Source organism: Eschrichtius robustus, chromosome 18 (assembly GCF_028021215.1).
Source record: "Eschrichtius robustus isolate mEscRob2 chromosome 18, mEscRob2.pri, whole genome shotgun sequence".
In the NCBI taxonomy this organism is placed as follows: domain Eukaryota; kingdom Metazoa; phylum Chordata; class Mammalia; order Artiodactyla; family Eschrichtiidae; genus Eschrichtius; species Eschrichtius robustus.
In genome coordinates this window covers 1415609-1441693 of record NC_090841.1, presented here as the reverse complement: position 1 = coordinate 1441693, position 26085 = coordinate 1415609, and the positions used below count along the sequence as shown (strand labels likewise).

The window sequence follows — 26085 nt, the reverse complement described above, 5'->3', positions numbered from 1 at the left end:
GGCCCCGCGGAGGCGGTCCTGGCGGGCGGTGCGTGGGACAGGAACTGGGGGGAAGCCCACGTCTCCTAGATCCTGATGAAATCATCCGGAAGGCAGATCACCGGCGGGTGGTGCTGGTTGCTGTGAATAGCTCCGGTGGCCGCCGCACTAGCCTGTGAGCCCTGGAAGCGCGTCCGGGCAGCTCTGCCTGTCTGGACCCCCCCCCTCCCCGCGGTTCCCCCCGGTCCCGGCTAGAGCCCAGGCCGCCCGCGCGGCCCCGCGCACGTCGTGGTCCTGTCCTGTCCTGTGCTCCTGCCCTGGACACCTCGAAGGCGGCCCGAGACGCGCCAAGGCCGGCACCCAGCCTGAGTGATGCTCAGCAAGAGAACGAGGAATGAAGTTCATAACCGGTTCACATCATTAAAGTTTGTCTTAAATTTTCAAAATAAATTGGCGGGGAGGCGTCTAAAGACACCAGTGTAATTAGTGAGTTTTAAACTTTAAGTACATGTTGAGAGACAATTCTCCATGAGTCTCTTGCTTCTGTTCGGACCATTGTGATGGTTAATGTAATTGTCAGCTGGACCGTGGTACCCAGTTTTTTTTTTCAAACACCAGTCATGTTGGTGTGAAGGTGTTTTTCAGATGTGACAGCAGTTAAATCAGCAGACTTTGAGCAAAGCAGATTACCCTCCATAATGTGGGTGGGCCTCACCCAATCAGTTGAAGGGCTTAAGAATGAACAGACTGAGGTCCCCAAGGAAGAGGGAATTCTGCCTCAGACGCGTTCAGACTCAGCTGCAACATCAGCTCTGCCCTGGGTCTCCAGCTGCTCCCACAGCTGCCTGAGCTGATTCCTTAAAGTCATTTCCCTCCCACTGTGTCGACTAATACGTATTCTCTAATACTAATACGACTAATACGAGTATTTTTTGACGATGTTTGTATAGGAAACAGCTTTGGAAGACTGAGATGTTGTCTCCTTCGAGTGCAAAAGGTGGGTTGTGCCCTCTGGCATATTAGGGATGATGTCTGAGCACCGTGCTGGCCTGCAGTTCATCATAAAAAACTGAGATTTCCAAAGTTTAGGGTTCCTCAGCTGTGACACAAACTCACTGTGCGTGCAGCAGCCGCCTGGGCTACCCCTGTGGGACTGGGGAGGTGAGTGGGCACAGGGATTGTGAAGCTCAGGCTGCTTGCTGGGCTGTGACAATAAAGTCCTCTGTCTCTGACCAGGTGTTTCTGCCAGCTGTCAGGACACCCTGTTAGCTTGTCAGCTCGGAGATCTGGTAAAGTCTTACACAGCTCTTGAGAGTATCTAGCTACCCAGCCTGGCTCAAAGTAGCTGTTCACTACATGTTTGGTGAATTAATTCCTGAACACTGTAGAGCCCTTCAAATCACTGCACTTCGATATATGGAAACCATTTTCATTATCTGTTTAGATCTCCAGGCTGTAAATTTCCAGCTCCCTCGATTTTTTTAAAATATTTATTTATTTATTTATTTTGGCTGTTAGTTGGAGCATGCAGGATCTATTTTTAAAATTTTATTTGTTTATTTATTTTTGGCTGCGTTGGGTCGTTGCTGCGCGCAGTCTTTCTTTAGTTGCAGCGAGCAGGGGCTACTCTTCGTTGTGGTGCACAGGCTTCTCATTGCGGTGGCTTCTCTTGTTGCGGAGCATGGGCTCTAGGCGTGTGGGCTTCAGTATTTGTGGCACGCGGGCTTAATAGTCATAGCACGCAGGCTCTAGAGCGCAGGCTCAGTAGTTGTGGCTCACGGGCTTAGTTGCTCCACGGCATGTGGAATCTTCCCGGACCAGGGGCTCGAACCTGTGTCCCCTGCATTGGCAGGTGGATTCTTAACCACTGTGCCACCAGGGAAGCCCAGCATGCAGGATCTTTAGTTGCAGCATGCAGACTCCTTAGTGACAACGTGCGGGATCTAGTTCCCCGACCAGGGATCGAACCTTGGCCCCCTGCATTGGGAGCGTGGAGCCTTACCCACTGGACCACCAAGAAAGTCCTGATTTTTTTTTGTTTGTTTAATTGGAAACAAATTCAAGTTCCTTTAAACTTGGTTGCCCTTTAAGTATGATACAGTTATTTGCCCAGGGAGTGCTCATGATCATCTCCTTCAATTTATTTTATTTATTCTTTTATTAATTAATTAATTAATTTATTTATTTATTTATTTATTTATTTATGGCTGGGTTGGGTCTTCTTTGCTGCGCCTGGGCTTTCTCCAGTTGCCGTGAGCGGGGGCTACTCTTCGTTGTGGTGCGCGGGCTTCTCATTGCGGTGGCCTCTCTTGCTGCGGAGCATAGGCTCCAGGCTCACGGGCTTTCAGTAGCTGTGGCTTGAAGGCTCTAGAGTGCAGGCTCAGTAGTTGTGGCACACGGGCTTAGTTGCTCCACGGCATGTGGGATCTTCCCGGACCAGGGCTCAAACCCGTGTCTCCTGCATTGGCAGGCGGATTCTTAACCACTGCGCCACCAGGGAACTCCCCTTCATTTTAAATGTTGTAATGAAGCTACTATTTTTAAAATATATTTATTTATTTACTTGGCTGCATCGGGTCATAGTTGTGGCACGCGGGATCTTCCTTGCGGCATGCGGGCTCTTTAGTTGCGGCAAGGCACACTCCTAATGCAGGGGGGCCCGGGTTCGAGCCCTGGTCGGGGAACTAGATCCCGCATGCCACAACTAAGAGCTCATATGCTGCAACTAAAGATCCTACATGCCGTAACTGAAGCTACTATTTATTAAGCACATGCCTACATAGGCAGACAAAATGTTAAGGTCACGTAGCTCATATTACTAAAATATAAGCTCCAGAGAGAACAGAGATTCTTGTTTCCATCACTTCCAACCTGGAGGGCTAGGCAGCAGACAATCACTGCATTTTGTGGTGTTTTTCTGGGCAGAAGAGGTGAAAGGTTTTCACAGTGCCTAATAAATTACTTATTAGATAAACCAAGTGTTGCCAAGCTGGGGTGGGAATCCAGTGCTGGTAACACCTATGGTGTACTTGAGTAAACTTTTATGAATAAACAGTAACTATAAAACTGTGTAATGAGCTCTGATAGTGGTAGATCCACAGGACCTCACGTACACCAGGTGTTAGGGACCGAATCGTGGCCCCCAAATTCAAATGTGGAAGCCCTGACCCCCAGGACCTCAGACTGTGACAGTATTTGGAGACGGGGCCTTTAAAGAGGGATTAAGTTAAAAGGAGGCCTCGCGGGTGCTCTTGCCGCCTGGTTTCCTTCACTTCCGGACTCTTCTCACCGCCTCCTCAGCACTCTTCCATCTTCTCTCTTGCTGTCACTCAGTCTATTTTCCACACTGCAGCCAAAGTGATCACCCTTCAGTGAAAATCTGATCACCTTGTTCTCTGCTCAGAACCTTTTGGTGCCCTCTCTCCCCCCTGGCCTTGACCTCTGGACAAAGTCTAAACTCCATGTTGTGCCTTACAAGGCTCTTCATGGGTCAGGACACAGGATTCTTTGTTGCAGCCAAGAAAAATCAATTCTTGCTAACTGAAGCAGAAAAGGAATTTTTTCTTTTCGATATTGGGTAACTCAGAATTGTCAGAGAGGTTGAGGAACAAGGTTTGGAAAAGCAACAGCAGCTCAGGCAGGCAAGACCCAGCCAAAGTCGTCTCACGGGAGCGAGCTGCCGGAGTCATGACCAGCCCTCCCCGTTTGCTCAGGCAAACCAGGACCAGTTGGTCGCCCTGCTTAGTCGGCTGCTGTGGCCCTGCCATCTCAATACCTTGAGGCCTTCTTGCCGGTGGACGCGCTGTCACACAGCTGTGCTCTGGCACGTACCACTTTACCACTGGACCCGGGTTCCATCATAGCCACTGTGAACCGTTTCTAACCACCCTGCCCTTTGTCTGCCTTCTTCCTGGGTCTGAGCCCCAGATGGGAATGCCAGCTTGCTGTGTGTCGGTCAAAGGCCGTGTTCTGGCTTCCAGGGAGCTCAGACGGAGGGTATCTGCTCCCCGAAGCTTCCTCTCACCCATTTTGGGATCCTCCTAGAATACAAAGGGTGTCAGATGCTGGGCAGCCAACAATGTCCATGGACAAATGTCCACGACACCACCCCTTCCCTTGCCCTCCTTGCCAGCACGTCGTGCCCTGGCCATACTTGCTTTCAAGTCTCTCTCACCTCCAGGCCTTCACAGCACACTATTCTCTTTTCCTAAAATGATCTTTCCTACTGTCCTCTTAGCCTGGCCACCCCTCTCCAGAGGCCTTCCCTAGTCGCTGAGTACTAGTTTGCTAGGGCAGCCGTAACAAAGTACCACATACTAGGTGGCTTAAAAACAGAAATTTACTTCTCAGTGTGCTGGAGGCTGAACTTCAAGATCAAGGTGTGGGCAGGCGTGGTTTCTTCTGAGGCCTCTCCTTGGTTTGGCTGCTCTCTGCTACCCCTTCTCATGGTCTCCCTCTGGGCATGGCACCCCGTGTGTCCTAATCTTCTCCTCTTATGAGGACATGAGTCACATTGGATGAAGACCCACCTGCAAGGCCTCCTTTTAATTTAATCCCCCGTCTCCAAATACTGTCACATTCTGAGGTCCTGGGGGTCAGGGCTTCCACATTTGAATTTGGGGGACACAATTCGTTCCCTAACACCTGGTGTACGATGGATCTACCACTATTAGAGCTCATAACACAGTTCTATAGTTACTGTTTATTTGTAAAAGTTTACTCAAGTACACCATAGGTGTTACCAGCACTGGATACCCACCCCAGCTTAGCAACACTTGGTTTATCTAATAAGTAATTTATTAGGCACTGTGAAAACCTTTCACCTCTTCTGCCCGGAAAAATACCATGAAATGCAGCGACTGCCTGTTAAATATTTTAAATTATCATGGCATTTTTTTTTTTTTTTTGCCCTAAAAGCTGAAAGCAAATTAGCCTGAAAATGTAGAGTGAAATTTTTTTCTCATCTTTTTTTTTAAATAAATTTATTTATTTATTTATTCATTTTTCGCTGCATTGGGTCTTCATTGCTGCGTGCGGGCTTTTCTCTAGTTGCAGCGAGCAGGGCTACTCTTCCTTGCGGTGCGCGGGCTTCTCGTCTTGGTGGCTTCTCTTTTGTGGAGCCTGGGCTCTAGGCGCAGGGGCTTCATGAAACAGTGAAATTCAGTGCTTTCTACTGTCAGCATTAAGTATTTTTATTGCTCTGTGTCAGCTATATTCAGGGTCTAACAGTAACATTTGTTCATTCGTTCATTCATTCATTCAACTGTAAGAGTTTCACCAATGGATAAGCCAGAAATAAGGCATTCCTGGCAGATGGAAAAACGTCTGTAAGCTGCACTGTCTAATATGGTAACCATTAGCCGCTGGTAACTATTTAAAATGAAGTTTAAATCAATTCAATTTAATTTTTATTTGTTTTATTTTTGGCTGCGTTGGGTCTTCGTTGTAGTGCATGGGCTTCTCATTGTGGTGGCTTCTCTTGTTGCAGAGCATGGGCTCTAGGCGTGCGGGCTTCAGTAGTTGTGACTCGTGGGCTCTAGAGCTCAGGCTCAGTAGTTGTGGCACATGGGCTTAGTTGCTCCGCGGCATGTGGGATCTTCCTGGACCAGGGCTCGCACCTGTGTCCCCTGCATTAGCAGGCGGATTCTTAACCACTGCGTCACCAGGGAAGCCCTCAATTTAAATCAACTATAAAGTTTAGTTCCTTAGTCTCATTAGCTGCATTCCACAGGTGTGTGTTGGAGACCCATGTGCAGAACTTTTCCATCATCACACAAGGGTCTACAGGCAGTGCTGGGAGGACGCAGAGAACATTAAACTCACTTGACTGCACCTGAAAACAGTTGGAATAAACTATAGTTGTTTGTAAGCCCTGAAGCATGATCTAAAGAATCATTAGTGACCTGATAGTATTTTTTTAAATATGTGTGAGATAAATTCTTCATAGTATTCTTTTAAGTATGTGTGAGATAAATTCTTCTAACTATCTATAATAATTCAATACAGAATGTTGAGAAATGAATTATTGTTTTTGTTTTTTGTTTTTTTGGCCATGCCGACTGTCTTGCGGGATCTTAGTTCCCCAACCAGGGATTGAACCTGTGCCCCCTGCAGTGGAAATGCCGAGTTCTAACAACTGGACCGCCAGGGAATTTCCGAGAAATGAATTATTGTTGTATTTACATGTGCTCTTCAAAATTCTCCGTATGAAGAACTAGATATCACTTCACTGAAACACTGTTAGTCATCACATTGATTCGGTTCGTGTTTGAGCGGGTTTGTTTAATTCCGGGGGCACATGGGGGTGGTTTGGGAAGATGTTAGGTTTTGTCTTTTTGAGGTGGCTTGTATATAACATTGTTGAACTGAGTCAAAAGGCAAGAAAAATCTTTTTTATTGCAAATGTGTCTCTATCCAGCAATGACTTTGAAAGGGAGATCTAAGTACTTTCTCTACAACCCCAGAAAAGAAAGTCAAGGTCCCTCAGGGTGAGGGTCCCACCTGTCTTGCTTAACTGAGGCCCCCTGCTGGTTGACTGAGCCCCTTACCTTCTGTCTTGGTTTCTCACCCTGAGCCTCCTGCCACCCCCAGAATCCTGAGCCCAGGCAGAGATGAAATCCTTGAGTGACATCTTCTCTGAGTGAATTCAGAAATCATCTGGAGGGAATTCCCTGATGGTCTAGTGGTTAGGGCTTTATGCTCTCACTGCTGAGGGCCCGGGTTCAATCCCTGGTTGAGGAACTAAGATCCCACAAGGGGCTGCACATGTGGCAAAAAAAAAAAAAAGAGAAATCATCTGGACAGAAGCCATAGTGATTATAATGGTTATGAAATGCTGAGTTTCTGACAAGGAGCTACGATCTATCTGGACACAGTTACATTCAAGCACACGGATTCCCTAGATGATATTATACTCATCACAGCCTGTGTCACATATGGTTGTACAGGTTGTGCACTGCAGAAGGGGGCTACATCTAAGGAGGGGTTATTCACATAATAGGTATCATAGATTTGCTGCTTATAATAATAATAAAAACAATTTTCCAGAAGATGGCAGTAAAGTATCTTGTTCTAAAACATCAGTATAGTATGACAGTTTTCTGGGGCTGGGAATATAGTGTCTTGAGGAAAAAGTGTCTTTTTCTTACTTACACAAAGGTGTGAAATGGCTTATCACTTGCTCTAGGTCCTGTAGAAAATCAGCCCTCTATTACTGGCGAAAATGAACGAATGAAGTTTAATAGGTAGAGAAAAGGAAAAAGAATTATCAGGGATATATTTCGAAATTCTAGCTTCCAAAATGCCGACTCTTTGTTAAAATAATAATATCAATATATTATATGTGTTATATAGTATGAATAATATAGTGTAATTTAAGCTTTCCTAGGCCTCATGGGACTGTGGATATAAATGTGCTTTATGAAAATAGAGAGGAACCCTTTAGTTTTGAGGTACATGTTTCTGTCTCCTCAAAAGTCTCCCCCCCTAAAATACAAACTATCTTCAGTCTTTGGTTTCCCCCCAAAAATACACATTTTTATAGCAGTTACAAGGCTGTCCCTGAGACCCAAATTCTCGAACACTAAGCATTGCCATGTATGCACAGATCCTTTCTTAACTCAAAAACATAAATACTATGGCCTTTATTCTCTTAAACCTTTATATACTTACTTCTTAAGAAATATTTTAGGGGGAGGGATAAACCAGGACCTTGGGATGAACACACACACACTACTATATATAAGATAGATAACCAACAAGGACCTACTGTATAGCACAGGGAACTGTACTCAGTATTCTGTAGATAACCTATATGAGATAAGAATCTAAAAGAATGAATATATGTATATGTATAACTGAATCACTTTGCTAAATACCTGAAACTAACACAACATTATAAATCAACTATACTCCAATGAAACTAAAATATTAAAGAAGAAATATTTCAATAATCCAAGTCTTAAAAGTAAATTGGGGTCACTTAAGAGCAGAGCATTTGACCAGATATCCCAAGTGGATCTTCTCGTTGCTAACGACCCTCTAGGCTGAGTGCTAGGTCCACCGATGTTGTCCCATTGATATCTGAATGCTTTCTTGCCTCTGGGCACACAAGCCAACCTGGTACCCTTCCTGCACCAAACACGCATCAACAATTTCTCCATGGAGTCCTGGTTCCTTTTAGTGAAAATGGCATTACAGACCAAGATTTGGGCATCGGGGGTTCAGATCAGATTTGAGATACTGGGTATTGTTAAGCCTGGGCTGTTTCAGCGAGCAGAGCTGGAAAATACCCCTTTTTTTTTTTTAAGGTGTGAGTTCTTACTGATATTTTTGATTCAATTCTGACACCACAGCATTCCTCTTTAAACTCTTTGTTTCTATAATTATACCTTATTTTCTTTTATGGTGAAATCTTCCTGCTAAATGAAATCAACATATTTATTTGATTTGTCTAAAATACAAAAAAAATGTTAAGAATAGCAATATGATATTGGTGTGAAAAATAAAACGACAAAATGAAGTTCAAGATTTTCTTGATGGCCAGTAGGCACATGAAAAGATGCTCAACATCACTAATGATTAGAGAAATGCAAATCAAAACTACAGTGAGGTACCACCTCACACCAGTCAGAATGGCCATCATTAAAAAGTCTACAAATAGGACTTCCCTGGTGGTGCAGTGGTTAAGAATCCGCCTGCCAATGCAGGGTACAGGGTTTGGATCCCTGGTCGGGGAAGATCCCACGTGCCACGGAGTGACTAAGCCCCTGCACCACAACTACTGAGCCCCTGCACCTAGAGCCCGTGCGCAGCAATGAAGACCCAATGCAGCCAAAAAGAAATAATAAATAAATAAATAACAATAAAAAAAAGAGAAACTGCCATTGAGGTGGTTTCATGTTAGAAATGAGTGGAAATACACAAGGAATTCAGCCTCTGAAATGTGTCCCAAATTTACCTTAGCCATCATCTGGCCCATTTTCAGTGGCTGAATACTTGGTTATAAGTGCAAGATTTGTAATATGGAAACTTTGGCTGTGCAAACCCATTCCAATTAATAATACTCGATTTCTAATTATGTTAGAATCTACATGTTTTCATGGGCTGGATGCAGTTTTAACTTCATCAAGTTAACAGCTTCCACTTCTGAACCACGGACCTTCCTCTCATACTTGAGTCTCAGGCTACCCAAGTTGAATTTCCAAAGATAAATTAGAATCTCAGGGGACTTCCCTGGCAGTCCGGTGGTTAAGATTCCCCGCCTCCATTGCAGGGGGCACGGGTTCGACCCCTAGTCGGGGAACTAAGATCCCGCATGCTGCGTGGCATGGCCAAAAAAAGAGAAAAAAAAAAAGAATCTCAGAAATCTATAACAAAGGTGTATCAAGATCAATTTCAATTAAGCTAATTAAAAGAAAAGAGGGAAAAACATGTCAGAGATTACACATTTAAACTATCACCAGGAATTTCATATGAAAACCTCTCTACAGATTCATATGGATTTCAGACTACCTGGGTTCCAATAGAATTGATTGATACACACCAGCTGTCAACATTTATACAAGTCAAAATTCCAGTCTGAAACACAGAAACCACCCTAGAAATTTCAGCAGAGTATCTATCCATCTATCTGTCTCACTCAACAGAGAATTTAATATGGAGAATTTGTTCTGTCATTCTTGGACTGAAAAGCACACAGAACATCAGGAGGGCCGCTACTCCTGGGACTCAGGGATGCAGGAAGATTTGGGGACCAGCAGAGGAGGGGCCTGGGGGGGAGTGGAGCCTCTGAGGGGTGTGAGAGGCTGTGCCTGGGAGGTCACAAAGCTGGAGGAGGAGCCAGCGGAGGTCACCGGGGCGATTGTTAGGGCCACACTAGGAGGATCAGCAAGCCGACTTCCCCCGTGTGTTCTCTCCAGCCCCCTTCTGGTAGACTGTCGCAGGAAGCCAGCTTCAGTGTCACACAACAGAATATGTACAGAAGGGTGGATGTGGAGCAGAGAGGCAGCAGTTTAATAATAACTGGCACAGTCTAAACACCCTTCTAAGTATGGTTGACCTTTTCTGTCACAGCAGTGAAGGCCATACTTTCTCCTAGGAAGATGCAGTTCTCTCTCCCACAGAGAGGCCCTAACCCTCTCGCCCCAAAGGGAAGAAAAGCAAGAGCTAAGAGTCATGGCACCCATCTCTGGGCAACACTCTTGGTGTCCGTGTCTGATTTGTTGAAGTCTCACCTGAGGATTTTGTGACCTAATGACTAAATTATAACGTTACACACTACCAACAGCCCTTACATAAAATAATAAAGGAAAAGGAGGAGGGAGGCAAAAGAAATTAGGTAACACACACACACACACACACACACACACAGAGAGATAAAAATAAGAAAAAATGAATGGCTGCAACATGCACCACCTCTGTTACTGGTCAGAAGACCATAATATTTATGACTTCTTTTTCCAACTATGTGTTGCAAGTGTACCCTCAACCAGCATCTCAGCTGATCAAGGTTTTGTGTGGTGTTTTTTTCCCTAGGTGGGAGAGGGGTGCGGTGAACCAAACATTTATTCTCGAAGGATATAAATCATCCAAAATCCTACTCCCCCCCCAAGTCAACTTTATTGAGGTATATATGTATAACTTACATATAATATCATACACTCATTTAAGTGTATATTTCAATGAGTTTTGAAAATTTATACACCTGTGTAACAACCACCATAATCAAGATACAGAATACTTCTATTGATGCAAAATTTCCCTTGTACCCCTCCTGAGGCATCCCCTGCACTCCCAGGCCCAGACAGCCACTCATCTCCTATCCTTACAGAGTCGATTAGTCTTTTCTCGAGTCACATGTAACTTGAATCACAGGTCTGAGTTTCCTGCTATCTGGAAGTAGAGCGTTCCTATGAGTTTTTTTCATAAGCCGAAACGGGTAAATCAAAGGAGCAGTAACCTTAGGACACGTCTTGGTAAGGGGAGCACAAAGTAAATGGAGATGCAGCACAGATGCTCACAGACACAGTGCAGAGCTCTGGCATCTGATGCTGAGATGCTGAGTGTAGTTCCCGGGGCCGCCCTTGCTGCCTGGGCTGTGCGCTGCCCCTGTAACGGCTCGCTGAAAAACAAAGGCTGAGCACTGTTTTCGATTTTTGCCTTTTTTCACGACTCCGGTAACTGCCACGGGTCTAGGGACCAGCACCTTCCTAGCAAAGAGCTAGCTAGCACCGCAGAGCAGCGAACAGCCCACCTGCTGCCACCGCGGGAGCGCGCCCTACAGGGTGCGCGCCCTACAGGGAGCGCCCTCTGCACGCGCCTTGACCGGCTTGCTGCCTGTGTGGCTACGGAAACCGCTCAGACCTGGGCTGGGGAAGCCTTGCAGTCCGGTACCCTCAGCACCAGGTGCACCTGACGCTCTCCCAACTACGTAGCACTGTAGCATTTGTGCAGGAAAGAGGTGTGCCTGTGAAAGACCTCATTGCCGACTTGGGGACATTATCAGTCTTCATAATTTCAGCCAGTCTGATGGGCGAAAGACGACATCTTTGTTGTGTCACTTTTCATTCTCTTCTCTAAAGTGAGTTGAGTGCCTTTTCAAATGTGTATTGATAACTTGTGAAATTGCTCTGGCTCTGACATTCCTCTTTTCGCTCCTGACCGGGGAAGACAGAGGAAGGGCTCCGTGCGTCACCCGAGTCTCAGTGTCACGCGTTTCCGCTCGACAGCTGCCTAATCGTCTTGACCTGGATGACCGGTGTGTCCCGTTTGTGCTGTGCAGACAGTTGTCACGGGACATGTGATGCCCTTTCCTCCGGTCCGTTTCCAAAAAGAGCCAGGGCTGGCGCGGTGACGTTTCCTTCTCCTGGAGCAGAAACCAGCTAGGCCTTTGGTAGGAGGACACACAGCCTTCCAGCCTGCTGGACGCCCCGCCCCCCAGCTCTTCTGCCTGCTGTCCCAAGGCTGCTGGGCCTCGGCCTCATCTGCGGAGAAAGGCGGGGTCTTCCCAGAAACGAACTGCCAGTGTGAACTCAGCACTAACCGTCCTCAGCTTAAGGCCTTGAGCTGGTGTGGACGGAAGTGGTGCTAATGTCTTCACACGGGAAGGGGATTCTCGTGATAAGTTTGCGGGGTCCTTTAGCGGTCACGCCTTGTCCTGGTCTGGAGGTGTCCCCTCCCCGTGCGCCGACTTTAGGGGTGCCGTTGGGAAATGGCCAAAACAAAGTGAGTTCCTGGAGCCCGAAGCGGCTGCTCTGCCCCCGGGCGTCCAGTCCACGTGGTCCTCCCGGCAGCTCCGCCCGTGCGCGCCCCGGGGCGAAGGGAAGCGGATGCTCCGCGCGCCCGCGACGGGCCAGGCGGCCCCCCTCCCCCGACGCCGTGCTAAGCGCCCCGCCTGCTGGGCCCGGAGCGCTGCGCGCCTGCGGGGCGTGGAGAGGTGGAGGCTCCGCCCGCGCCCCACCCACGGGCCAGGCCCCCGGGCCCTGTCGCGGCTCTGGGGCGGGCGGAGCCAGTGCCCGGGTGGCGCGCGCTGCAGCTGCGGGCTTGGGCACCGCGCGGGCCATGGCGTCACCAGCGTCCTCGACGCCCGGCGGGGTGGCAGTGGTCGGCAGGTAGGGCTCGAGCCCGCGCGGCCGGGAGGGTGGCGGCGGGGCGCGGGCGCTGTCGCCCGGGGGGGCTGGCGGCGCGGCTGCGGTAGCCCCGGCGCCTTCCCGGGACCCGGCCGGCCCGGGCGCGGGCGGGGGCGCACTGCGCGGCGCGGCTCCGTTTCGCTCGCGCCGCGGCCCGGCTGCAGCGCGATGCGGATGCGGACTGAGTTCGGTGATGCGGCCCCAGCGGGGACAGTGGCGCTTGGCGCTGCGAGTGGACGCAGAGCTGTCGGGCCGCGGGTCCGCACAAGGGTGTTCTCTCGCGTTCCAGCCCCAGGGATGGGCGCTCGGAGGCGCGGAGGGGCCCGGGTCTGGGTCAGCCGGAGGGGCCGGCGCGGCGGGGGTGGGGTCTCGCGCGCTCCGGCCCGAGGCTGTCACCCGGCGAACCCGCTTGGGGGCGGGGGGCGCGGTCCGCGCGGTCCGAATCCGCGCCTCCTGCGTTGCGAGGGCGCCCTATTCCGAGGGCATCCGGGTTCGCCGGGAGTTGTGTGTCAGGCTAGCAGCTTAAGTTCCATCCACGGTTTTCTGGTTTGTGCTCCGTCCCTCTTGTAAAACAACTGCTGTTTTCATTTTTTAAGAAAGGCGTCTATGTGCACCTTTCCGTTGGTAAGCTAGCATAGCAGTCTACCCACGTGTCGGTAGTTGCAGTTGGTCGTCAGGCGCACCTACTGGGTGGCTCAGTGTCCGGTTACGCCGCCGAGGTGCTGGCCTGCCTGACCCCCGTCACAGCCCCGTCCTGAGAACAAGTCCCCGTCCGGGTGTCTCCTTAGAGCCCTCTGAGGATGGAGACAGGACGCTTTGTGTCAGCTTCCTTTACATGGAGAAGTGGAGTTACCTGTGCCTCTGCCCTTTCCAGGCACGTGGGCGTGTGGCTGCCTCCTGAAGGGGTATAAAATATAGAAAAAAGTGTACTTTGTCCCGGGCGTGGTGACTATGCTTGCCTTGCACCTTTTGTCCAGGGTCAAGTGTGTATCAACCACGGTCTGGGACTGGTGTCCTGCCGGCACCCAACAATGTTGAGTGGAGTCTGGAGTTGACTGTACAGGTGACCCTTGGACCACTCGCGGGTCAGCGGTGCCCACCGTCCATTCCCACCAGAAAAGTCAGTTTAATTGACAGTCGGCTCCTCCTCCTCAGCTGTACCCAGCCCCAGAGCCTGCTTCCCGTAGGATTTACCATGTAAGAAAGCCTGCATGTAAGTGGCCCCGCGGTGTCCAGACCCTGTCGTTCCGGGGTCAGCTGCGCCCTTCTCTGGCTCTGGTTCTTGCGGGAAGGAGCTACGATGGGGAGTCAGTTTACTTCTGATTCCTTGAGGGAGGCTGACAAAAGAATTAGACAAGGGCTGGTGAACTTCATTCACCACATGAATTAGGAGATGGTCCTGTCTCCCCCGCACTTTGTTTTTTTTCTCGGCTGCGTTGGGTCTGAGTTGCTGCATGCAGGCTTTCTCTAGTTGTGGAGAGCGGGGGCTACTCTTCGTTGCGGTGCCTGGGCTTCTCACTGCGGTGGCTTCTCTTGCTGCGGAGCCCGGGCTCTAGGTACACAGGCTCAGTAGTTGTGGCTCGCGGGCTCTAGAGTGCAGGCCCAGTAGTTGTGGCTCACGGGCTTCATTGCTCCGCAGCGTGTGGGATCTTCCCGGACCAGGGCTCGAACCCGTGTCCCCTGCATTGGCAGCCGGATTCCTAACCACTGCACCACCAGGGAAGTCCCTCCCCCACACCTTTAGCACCTCCGAAAGCAGCCACCTCTGCTTCTGCGGTAGCCCTGCTTTCCTTCCCTCCTTCCTCCTCCCTGTCCCCTCCTCTCCCCTCTGGTCCCTTTCTCTCTCCCATCTCCCCTCCTGTACTCCTTGTCTCTCTCTCTCTCTCTCTCTCTCTCTCTCAACCCCATAGGTCGTTGCAAGGGGCATCCATTCAAAAGATGGGCCTGGGGAGTGTGAATTAATTGGCTAAAACCTGGTTGAGTTTCATTCTTGGATTTCAACAGACCCAAATATACATATTTCAAAGTTTTGGGAACATACTGGGCCATTGTTTTTCCATTTTTTCTTAATAATTACCAGACTCCCTCTTAAAAGTGCGCGCTAGGAATACAACCCCTATTTAGTTCTTTTCCATTGATCTTTTCGTAAAGGCCACTCTTCCTCAGGGCACTTGGCTTTCCTGAGAGCATGCAGGGCGAGCCCCTTCAGAGCAGTGGGCCTGAGAGAGTAAGAGTGTGTTTTTGGAGAATTAAGAAAGGAGAGAAAACCCCCTTGGGTCCAGGGCTGTGCGAACATTAAAGGGGGAAAATCTGGAAACGGCAGCTTTACAAAACGGCAGTAGAGATGGGTCTCCCGAAGCCATCCTAGCGGTGTTGCCAGGCTTTCGTATCTGGTAGCCCTCAGCTCGCCTTAGAGACCACGGTGTTTCTGAGCCGAAATGTGACTTCGGTGCTCCGATGTACACTGCATTGTGTTCACTGAGGTTTTAGGCCTTGAGCTTTGAAGGTAGGATCTGTCTAGGAAGGCCAGCGTGGTCGTGTGTTCCTGGTGTGACCAGCCAAGGTCCTTGGACTCTTTAATCAGCAGAAATTGATAAGGTGCCAGAGGAGAAACTCAGGCAAGGCTTTACTGGGACTCGTGCTGAGGGGGTGTGGGTGGGGACGTGAGGCGGGGTGTGGGCAGATCCACGGGTCCGCCAGAGGGGCGGCTCAAGTGGTCTGCCCGCCCCCCTGGTGGTGCTGTGTGCGGCGATCATGCACGGGACCTTGCTTTTGCCCCCAGCACCTCAGATGAGGCCGTTGGGTCTTTGGTCTTTTTGTATCTTGTTAATAATTTGTCCCCACTGCTCATGCGCGCAGTTATTTTTGGGTCCCTATAGTGTCTTTGTATCTGTAGCTCGAGGAGAGGTGTGTACGCAGGTGTAAGCACCGCGGCAAAGGGTCCCGGGTCCCAGCCTGTCTCACTGGGGCCCCATGTGCCCTCTTGCTGTCCCCTTTTTCTGGGCATACTCCTTTAGGACTGAGCTCAGGGACCAAGTCCTCCAGGAAAAGTTCTGCTTCTGGGACCCTCCCCTTAGGGTAGAAACTGTGTCATCACCAGTTGTATGTCCCTCATGCCTGGTCCTAGTAGACAGATGTTTGAGCTATTATAACAGAGATGTGTAGCGGGAAGGCTTGCTAGGATGTTGTCTTACATCAGGCTATGCATCCCCTGAACTTGTTTTCATTTATTTTATTCCAGAATTTTACTTTGAGGTGACTACATACATTCTTTATAAGAAATTTTGTGAGGCATACATTTTTTCCTGCTACTTCTGCATTAAAGCACAAGACACACAGGCATATACACAGACTCACAGAGCAAACCCTAGGACGCTCCAGCTGCCTTTCGTCAGCTCGACACTAAACATGCTTTTCCTAGAAATATTTAATAGCTCTTATTGGCAAATATTCCATAGCCAACTGAGATCAAGACTGTTTTACTTCAACTTTTGCCCAGTAAATAAGTAACTGTCGAATGGAAAAGTACTTTAAAAAGTGTCTAGAGTGGACTTATTCAAAGCTAAGTGCCATTAACGATAAAATTAGAATTGAACCAGTTTTATTACTTCACTTTTCTCCCTGGCTGCTTTGCTGCCGTGTAACAGAATAAGTTCATCTGCAGCAGCCTTTGAAATACCAATTCAGATCTATGAATTTAGAATCTTTAAGGCGTGGTCCCCAACCTTTTTGGCACCAGGGACCGGTTTCGTGGAAGAGTTTTTCCACGGGCCAGGGGCGCGGGGGGAATGGTTCAGGCGGTAATGGGAGCGACGGGGGACGGCAGATGAAGCTTCCCTCGCTCACGCGCCACTCACGTCCTGCTGTGTGGCCCGGTTCCTCAGAGGCCGAGGACCAGTACTGGTCAGCGGCCCGGGGGTTGGGGACCCCTGCTTTAAGGCATTAGTCACAACGGTAAGGACCCATTCTATTCCCCAGGTTTGTAGGGGCTCAGGAAAAGTTAGCAAGATGTCACTGGCTCTGAGGCCAGGAAGCTAATTGTATCTGGGCCCAAAGTAAGGTAGCCCTGGGACTAGAAAGCCGTGGGAAAGCGGTGCGCCGGCTCCCTTTCGTCCTGGGCTGTGACCTGGTCCTGCACCTGTCTCTGGGGTCTGGCTGTGATTCCCTGCTGCACGGGCTCACTTGTGTCCGCCCTCCTGCCCCCGCCTGCCCACCGCCGTGTCCCCAGCCTTAGCATCTTTCAGCCCCAGTACCTGACGCTGACGTACAGTTTCCATAGTTTAGGCCCAGCTTTGAGGAGATGGGGGCTCAGTCCTCTTCAAGCACAGGGTGCTGGTGTCCACTTCGTGACGTCATCGGTGACTGACAGTTGGGGGAGGGGTCCCCCAGGAGTGGGCTTTCTGCCCCTGGTCCCTCCTCTAGAGGAATATAGGCCATACAGACCTTGAAACCCACGACAACAAAAATAAACTGACTTTGCCTTTAATGCCTGTTGTATGGAATACAACTCATCTCTCCCCAACTTTTTATTATGAAAATTCTCAAACACAGAAGAGTTGAAATACAGAAAAAAGAATACCCACATACCCACCTCTGTATTCAACAATGGTTAAAAAATTTGCTCTATTTGCCTTTTCTGTATATGATTTATTTAACCAATTCTGAATATTAGAAGGTTCGTTTTTACTTTTTTGCTAGTACAAATTCTACCATGAGTAACTATTTTTGTGCATTGCTTATATTAACCTAAGATAAATTCTGGAAGTAAAAGGCCTGGGAGCTGGTGAGGGGGCGTCCACATCACCTCCCCAGCACTGTGCGTGCTCAGCCTCTGCCATCTCAGCGGGATTTTAATCTGCTATCGTTGAACTAAGGCGGTAAAGTATGTTTTCCAGTTAATTTGTTCACATACTTTATTCAGGTTCCCCCCTTTTGTTTGGCATGTTCATCTTTTACTTTTGAGTTTGTAGAACTTTTTGTGTATTTATCTATTATAAATATTATTTCCTTTTGGACATTTGTCTTTTGTTGATTTTTTTAGCCATAAACAAAGTTATTAAGATCAGTTAGTTTACCTGGCAGCCAGTATTCAAACAGGAGCACCATGGCGGCCTAGAGTGATGTGAAACATCTTTGATGGGAAGGTTGGAAGCAGTAGCATGAGGGGTCTGTCTCCCAGCGCATTTGTGGATGAGGAACCACAGCCTCTGGGAGATTGACATGTGACTGACTTCTGTGTGAGCCCAGCCTGGGGATGAACTAGGTGTCCCAGTGCCAAACTAAATACAAGGATAAATGATTGAATTATAGTTCTAGGCATCGTTTAAGTTGCTGCTGCCCCTTAGACCGATAATGCAAGCCACAAACACAAGCCACATGCATAATTAAATTTTCTAGTAGTTACATTAAGAAAGTAAAAAGAAACAGGTGAAATTAATTGTAATATATTTTATTTAATGTAATATTTCCAAAGTGTTATTGTTTCAATGAATAATTGTTATAAAGATTATTGATGAAATAGTTTACATCCGTTTTTTGGGCAGTCTTCATCCAGTATGTTTTTACACTTGCAGGGCATCCTGCTTCAGACCAGCCAGTTGTTGGCGGGTCACCTGGGGTGACCAGCATGAATGGTACTGGCCTTTACCTGGACCTTGCAGCTTGGAGAGACAGAGAGAGAGACAGAGAGACAGAGAGAGAGAGAGAGAGAGTGTGTGTGTGTGTGTATGTGTGTGTGTGTGTGTGAAGAGGACGAGGATGTCTTCATGCAGGACTATCTCGTTCAGACTCTGGCTTGTGCTCTGCAGGGCTTCCTTTTTCCTCCTATGCTCTAGAACAGCTCTGCAGAGATGGAAATGTTCTGTTCACCCCTGCTGTCCAAGGTGGTGGCCACGATCACGTGTGCCATCGAGGACTTTGAAACGGGTCTCTACTGTTGATGGACTGAATTTTCAAATTTAATTCTTGTTAATTTAAATAGTTGCATGTGGCTGGGGTCCACCTTATTGGACAGTGCGGGTCTAGGGCACTGAGGGTTTAACAGAAAATTTGTACGTACATACTATGTAAACTTACGTTACTTCATAGTGGGGAAGAATCTGGAGTACAGCCTGCTGTGTAATGCTGCTCCCTGCTCCAAAGTTGAGTAGAGATGGTTTTCGTTGTTTGCACTCGGCATTTGGGACCAGTGGCTTCACGGAGATACCTTGTAACCAGACAGGCTCCAGGCTGCCTGGACGGATTAGGGGCTGAGCGCCTGGGACCGTGGAAGGATTTTGGTCAAGAGGAGGCCTGCTAGGCTGTAGATTAGCTGAGTTGGGGGGAGACGGGCTGGGGGGCCGGAGTGGGGAGAGTCCTCCTTGGAGCCCGTCCCCAGGCTGCTGCTCTGGCCCCCCTTCCCTGGAGCTGCTCACACAGTCACCATGGTGAAGCCTGTGGGCTGTCTGTTCCGTCTACTGGGAAACTAATGATGCGCTTTGCTACCGTTCCCCAAATGCTGGGGAGACAGAGGCTCGGGGTCAGAGACAGAGGGCTTCACTGATCACAGCAGGCCAACAGCTGAGCACCCCCTTTGCACTGGCCCCCCTTTCCCCCCAAGTCCCATGGGGCGACGTCAGGGGGTCCAGGTGGATCCCTGCAGATTCAGTGAGGATACTTCAGGGGAGGGACACTAAGCCCGCTTCCTTCGTTGGAGATGATATTAGAAACCAAGGTTTGGGCGCTATGCATTCATTTCTTTTCTTTAAATTAAAAAATATATTTATTTATTTGGCTGCACTGGCTCTTAGTGGCGGCATGTGGGATCTTAAGTTTCAGCGTGCGGACTTCTTGCGGCCTGCATGTGGGATCTAGTTCCCTGACCAGGAATCGAACCCGGGCCCCCTATATAGGGAGCACGGAGCCTTACCCACTGGACCACCAGGGAAGTCCCGAGATGTGAACAGTTTTTATGTTGCCTCAAGTGCTGGTGGTGGTAGCAGAAATTATTTACTGGAGGAGGAGAAGGAAAATGCTGTCTCTGTTCTTCAGATTCAGTTACTTGGCTGACAGTGGTCAGTTGGGGGTCCCCAGGGGGGCCTTTCCCCTGGACTCCCTGCCCCCTCCCTGCTGGGGTTTTGGTCTCAGCCATGCTCCCCGCGGGGTCTGGACGGGCCCTGGAGTGAGGTCTCAGGAGCTCTTGCATGGAAGCAACAGTTTAAGCAGATACCGCTGTCAGAATGTGTAGTTTTAAGATATCAAAGATTTTAGGAATGGGGTGCCGTGTAATTTGAAACTTTCCTCCTGGGCCGGGCATGGAAACGCTCCATTTTCAAGCTAACGGGTTGCCTCTCAATTTCTCTCCCTGCAGTGGCCTCATAGGGCGAAGCTGGGCAATGCTGTTCGCCAGCGCAGGCTTCAAGGTGAAACTGTACGACGTTGAGCCACGGCAGGTAACACACGCCCTGGACAGCATCAGGTGAGTGCACTGCACCTGCGGAGGAAGCCAGCAGCCCGTGGCCTCAGGTGGTCTTGTCTTCCGTGTCCTCAAGGCTGTAAGTCCTGCGATTTCACTCTCCTTTACCGTCGCAGCCTTGGAGCGGGTGAAGGCCAGGCTGATGGAGAACGGGATTCACACCAAAGCAGACAGGACTTAGGGCGGTGAAGACGTGTGAGGGGCGTGGAGGAACTGAGTGTAGACCCTCAGCTTCCAGCCCGCGTGAGTCAGTGAGCTGCTCTCCTGTGTCACACGCCCTGGAGCTGTGTGGACCCTACGCTTCAGTAACAGAGGTCCTGAGGTTTGTTCTGACCTGTTGCTCTGACATGGCAGGACCAGAATTAACTGTGACAAGTATTGTTTAAGGCATGAGAGTAGGTGGACTTAGCAAACGCTGAGCACTAAGCCGGCAGAGGGTGGAGTTCTAGGGGCGATCCCAGGAAGAGGACGAATAGGAACCAAAAGGAAAAAGGCCAAAACAGGGAGTCCAAAGACAGAAGAACCAAACTAATTCATGCCCCGCCCTCCCCCAAGATACCGTCACTAATCATGGTTCCCTCTGGGGCCTGGTTTGTTAGGGAGTTACTCTCCTCCTTTGGGGCATAGCCATGATCGTTAACTTGAATGTGCATTTTTGTGTAACAAAAGATGCTTCATTGTCGACTCTTTGAAAAGACTAATATATAGGGTATGATGTCAGGCTATAGGCATCAAGAAATTATATACCTTAGCCCAACTTTGTTGTGTAGCAGGTAAGAACCCAAAACCCAGAGAAGTCAAGTTGCTTCTTACATAGAGTAACATGTAGCCAGTGACAAGATGAAACATCAATCTGAAAAACATGAGCAAATAAAAGAAACAAAAACCAACAAAGGAAACAACCACCGTAAAACTAAACAGCCCCTAGTGCGTTGTTCTGTACTGTATGCAAGGAAGGGGAATTGGCATACGGACCTCTGTGTTTCAGGCACGTGCTATTAACCAGGGACACATAGATGAACAAGACAGAGCTAGTCCTTCCCACCAGGGTGCTTATAGCCTAGTAATCTTACTGCATTAATTCTCATAGTGAACCCCATGGGGTGGAGGTTACTGCCGTATTTTTTTTTTTAATAAATTTATTTTATTTATTTATTTTTGGTTGCTTTAGTTCTTCGTTGCTGTGTGCGGCTTTCTCTAGGTGCGGCGAGCAGGAGCTACTCTTCAGTGCAGTGCGCGGGCTTCTCATTGTCGTGGCTTCGCTTGTTGCAGAGTACGGGCTCTAGGCACGTGGGCTTCAGTATTTGTGGCTCTCAGCCTCTAGAGCACAGGCTCAGTAGTTGTGGCACACGGGCTTAGCTGCTCCGCGGCATGTGGGATATTCCCGGGCCAGGGCTCGAACCCGTGCCCCCGGTATTGGCAGGTGGATTCTTAACCACTGTGCCACCAGGGAAGCCCATTTTTTTAAAAAACAAAACAAAACAAAACTTTTATTTAGAAAGGCTGAAATGATTGTATGCTAATTTGAACAGGTAGGTTGTATAAGAAAATTCCGTTTTTGATATCCTCCAAGAGTTGGATTCCATTATGTGTGCTTTGTTCTTTCTTCAGACCTAAAAAAAAAAAACAACAACTGATTTTTCAACCAGTAATTTATTCCCTCCTTTGCCTTGTTTAGAAATTCTTATGATCCCTCAGACAGTTCCATGTGGAACAAGCGTTCCTCTTCTCCCCCAGCCAGCCCCAGTGGGTTCACCTTTACAGGCTCTGGGACTAGGGCAGGAGGTAAGACGTGTGAATGTTTCTTCACTGGGAAGTTACTGCCATATTTTATGAGAAAACTTAGGTCTGTGAATGGTCAGGAACACACTCAAAGACATAGTAGGACACAGAGTCCAGCCGTGGTTTATCTGACATGCCAAGGACAGGCATCTTCAACATTTGTCTATACTGTTTGTTTTATAGAGATTCTGCAAGTATTACTTTCCATGTTAAATATATACAAAAGAACAGGTTACTTATACTAGTTTATCAAGACTGGAATAAAACAAACATTCATGAACTTGAGGTCTAGAGTATTATCAATACCCTGTGTCCACCTTTTGAATCTGACCCCCATCTTCCATTATTTTGTATCTACCATTACCTTGCCTAAAAAAAAGTTGTATCATATATTTGTTTCCCTAAACAATATATGGTTTAGTTTTGCTTGTTTTTGTGCTTTATAAAAATATTTTTGTGAGATTCACCCATGTCATTGCTTATAGCTGTAGTGCACCTATGTCCATTGCTATATAATATTCTACTGTGTGACTTTGCTGTTATTTATTTATATTTTATTCTGATGAACGTCATAGCTGTTTCTAGTTGGGGGCTAATGTAAACAATGCTGCATTATTATCCTTTCATATGTCTCCCGGTGCTTAAGTGCAAGAGTGTCCACAGGGTACATACCTAAGTGTGAGATTGCTGGGTCTGTTTTCCTTCTGGGATTCTGATTATATGTATATCGAACCAACTCATTCTAGCCTTCAGATCTTTTAAAGTCTCTTTCAACTTTCCATCTCCCTCTCTCTTTGCAGGACATTCTGGGTACATTCTTTAGATCTTTCTTCCAGTTACTGATTCTAGTTTTAGCTGTGTCTAATCTGTTATTTAAACCATCCACTGAGTTTATTTCAGTAATTAAATTTCCATTTTAAAAGTTCTATTTGCTTCTTTTCCAAATATACCTGCTCATTTTTAATAGTTTCTCATTGTTTGCTGATTGTGGTTCCAGTTTTCAAACCTTTGAGCATTTCATACATGATTGCTTTATATTATATATCTGATAATTCCAGTACCTGGGGTTGTCTTAGATCAGGTTCCTCAGAATCAGAACCTGAGACAAAGATTCCTGGGCCAGTGATTTATTAAGAAAGTGCTTCTGGGAGAAACGAGTGAGGGATTGGGGTCGGGATCAGGAAGACGAAGGTAAGATTTTGGGAGGAGATCCAGCCTCAGCGAGTTTGCATTGGAGTCCTGGAGCATTAAGTGCTCTGCAGAGTTTTTATCCCTGGAGGCTCGGGAGATGCTTTCACACTCCTGCCTGGGTGTGACTCCCAGGCTTCTGGGTCCAGGGTGGTGCCCTGAGGGAGGGGGCAGCGGAAGAATTCACACGCTGGGGGGATGGGCTGGTAAAGGGAATTCGGGGAGATCTGGGGGGATCCCCCATGCCTCCCCTGCAGAAATCACTGGGGAGTTTGCGGTAAAAAAACATTTCTTTCCTGACTTAATCCCACTTTCATTCATTCAAAAACCCTGACTGATCACCTCCTGTGTGCTGGGCACGGAGGCTGGAGATTAAGCGGTGAACACAACAGACTAAGACCCCGAACCTCGAGGGGAGGGGAGCGGAGCGGAGGGTGGCGGACGGTCCCAAAGGAGTCACTGGCATGCTTGGTGCCTCAGCATCAGCTCTGGCAAACCAGGCGACTGGCCAGATCCGGGCTGCGGTGTGTCTGGTGTATCCTGTGAGCTAGGACTGGTTTTTACACTTTTAAAGGTTATAAAATAAAAAAGAAGAAAAGTATGTAACAGAGACCTCATGTGGCCACAAAGCCTGAAATATCCCTATGTGGCCCTTTACACAAGAATTGCTCCACCCACATGTTTAATAGTTGAGATTCCGGTTTCCACTCCTGACGTGTGGGTCTTCCCAGACCAAGCAGTGTTCCGACCCCAGTTGCGCGTCCTACGACTCAGCTCAGTTCTGAGATGCCATCAGGCTCCGCAGGTGAGGGACTCGGTCCCGCGAGCCCCTCAATCCAGACGCCAATTAAGCCCAGTTGTCACCTGTGCTCCTGCCCTGTGGATCAGAGTTTCCCACAGCCCCCTCCTTGGGTTTGCTTAACTGGCTAGAGTGGCTCACGGGCCCGGGAGACTAGCTACTCGCTAGATTTCTGGTTTATTACCAACGGTGTTAGGGCTATGAGTCAACATGCAGATGAAGAGAGGCACAGGGGACACGTGGAGGGGCGTGGAGTTTTCCTGCCCTCTGGGTGCCCCCCCACCCCCGAATCTCCACCTGTTCAACCTGGAGGCTCTCTGAACCCCGTCTTTGGGTTTTATGGAGGCTTCATCATTTAGGCACTGTTGATTAAATCCATTAAATCATTGCCCGCTGGTGACTGAACTCACTCTCCGCCCCCAGGTCAGGGGCACGACTGTAATTCCTGGGATGGTGCCACAGGCAAGCAGCCCCTATCCTGAGGTGCTTTCAGAAGTCACCTCATTAACATAACAAAAGACACCTTCGTTGCTGTCTTCACAGGAAATTCCAAGAGTTTTTAGGAGTTCTGTGCCAGCTCTGTGAAGACCAACTACATCTTTCTTATTGTAAGTCACAATATCACAGTAGTGGTAGGGGCTAAGAAGAAAAATAAAGTTTGCAGTGGTTTATCACGGTAAGGGTGGGAAAATGTCCCCTTCTTCCCTTCTAGGTTCTTTGGCTGGTCTGATAATTAAATTGATATAAGGCAGATTAACAGGAGAAAAACAGATGTAACTACGTACATAGGGGAGCCCCCTAAAGCCATAGGACTCACAAGGCTTGGCCGGGCAGCTGAGGCTTCTATAAATCTTGCCTGGGCGGGACGTCAGGATACAGAGGAGGGAAGGCCTTTCCCAGGAAGGAGAGGAGACCTTGGGATAACAAAGCCTGCTCTGTTGTGCAGGTGTTTCTCAGGTAAAACTGTCTCTTCTGACCCAGGCCCCCCTTCCAATGTAAATTTAGGCAGTTGAGGGGGAAGGAAAGAGCCTTTCCTGAATCTGCTGGGTTTTGATTGCCTTTATCTCAAAACAATCCTTGTGCCAAGGTGGCATATTTTGGGGTGAAAAATCCTGTTCCCCTTCGTTGCCTTGTGTGTTTGGTGATCTCTGAGCTCGAATGAGTTTGGCCCTAGTCTGTGGAAAGCCTGGGCCTGCAGTGGACCTAGTGTAGTGTACTGGAAACTCTCCGCTGGGGGTTTTCTCAGTCATGCTCCTGGGTCTGGGGACTGAGTAGGGTCTGACTTTGTCTCCTTCACTCCTGACCCTGGGTCTCAGACACAGGCCCCTCGTGCACGTACCCTTAGGGCAACCCTGCCTTTTGCTGTTTTCAGTTCTTTTATTTTTTTAGTTGATAAATATTTTTTTAATGAAACAGCTCCTTTTTAATTCCTACGTTTTCTCTTTTTATTTTATTTATTTATTTAAAATTATTTATTTATTTATTTGGTTGCACCGGGTCTTAGTTGTGGCAGGTGGGCTCCTTAGTTGCAGCTCACTGGCTCCTTAGTTGCAGAACATGGGCTCCTTAGTTGCAGCTCGCCAGCTCCTTAGCTGTGGCATGCAAACTCTTAGTTGCGGCATGCACGTGGGATCTAATTCCCTGACCAGGGATCGAACCCAGGCCCCCTGCATTGCGGAGTGCAGAGTCTTATCCACTGCGCCACCAGGGAAGTCCCTCTCTTTTTAAAATAGATCTTATTATTTAGAGCCGTTTTAGGTTCACAGCAAAACTGAAGAGAGGTATAGCGTTTTCCTGTGTACCCCCCAGCCCCAAACACATGCACAGCGCCCTCATTATCAACATCCCTCACCAGATGGTACATTTGTTACAACTACAGTGACACATCATCGTCATCCAAAGACCATAGTTAATATCACAGTTCACTCTTAGTGTTGTACAGTAAGTCCCCTACATACGAGCCTTCAAGTTGCAAACACGTGTTCGCATGTCCAATCACGTAAGTTAGTTCCCGTCTGGCGTACATTGTCACGTGTGTGCGTCCTCTACAAGTGGACAGCCACTGTGCTTTTGTGTACCTTACTGTACAGTACTGTCTAGAGTACATGTAGTACAGTATCTTTATTTCAAGCCCAGGATGTCCGGAAGCAAGCGTAAAAGCAGAGGTATATATAGCTGATTGTGTTAGTTGGGTACCTAGGCTAACTTTGTTGGACTTACGAACAAATGGGACTTAAGAACGTGCTCTTGGAATG

General features: G+C 48.4%; 1 protein-coding gene, 1 long non-coding RNA gene and 1 other non-coding gene across 4 annotated transcripts in view; 2 read left to right on the top strand and 1 right to left on the bottom strand.

Moving 5' to 3' along the window:
* The first annotated feature begins 97 nt into the window (after positions 1 to 97).
* Positions 98 to 6573, top strand: LOC137752132 (uncharacterized). The gene is made up of 3 exons (XR_011071060.1): positions 98 to 404; positions 930 to 976; positions 6058 to 6573. It is a non-coding gene; the product is annotated as an uncharacterized lncRNA (long non-coding RNA).
* Positions 6574 to 12479: 5906 nt separating this feature from the next.
* The window catches only part of CRYL1 (crystallin lambda 1), a 78643-nt gene continuing 65037 nt past the window's right edge, over positions 12480 to 26085 (top strand). The window contains exons 1-2 of one of the 2 annotated variants that reach the window (XM_068526855.1): positions 12480 to 12590; positions 19957 to 20064. In XM_068526855.1, coding sequence (XP_068382956.1) covers positions 12541 to 12590; positions 19957 to 20064 — 158 coding nt within the window. In that variant the 5' untranslated portion in view covers positions 12480 to 12540. Of the gene's footprint in view, positions 12591 to 13674; positions 13822 to 19956; positions 20065 to 26085 lie in introns of those variants that run through there. The other variant, XM_068526856.1, reaches the window with a different exon arrangement.
* LOC137752311 (small nucleolar RNA SNORD22) lies at positions 21751 to 21876 on the bottom strand. The gene has a single exon (XR_011071153.1). It is a non-coding gene; the product is annotated as a small nucleolar RNA SNORD22 (small nucleolar RNA).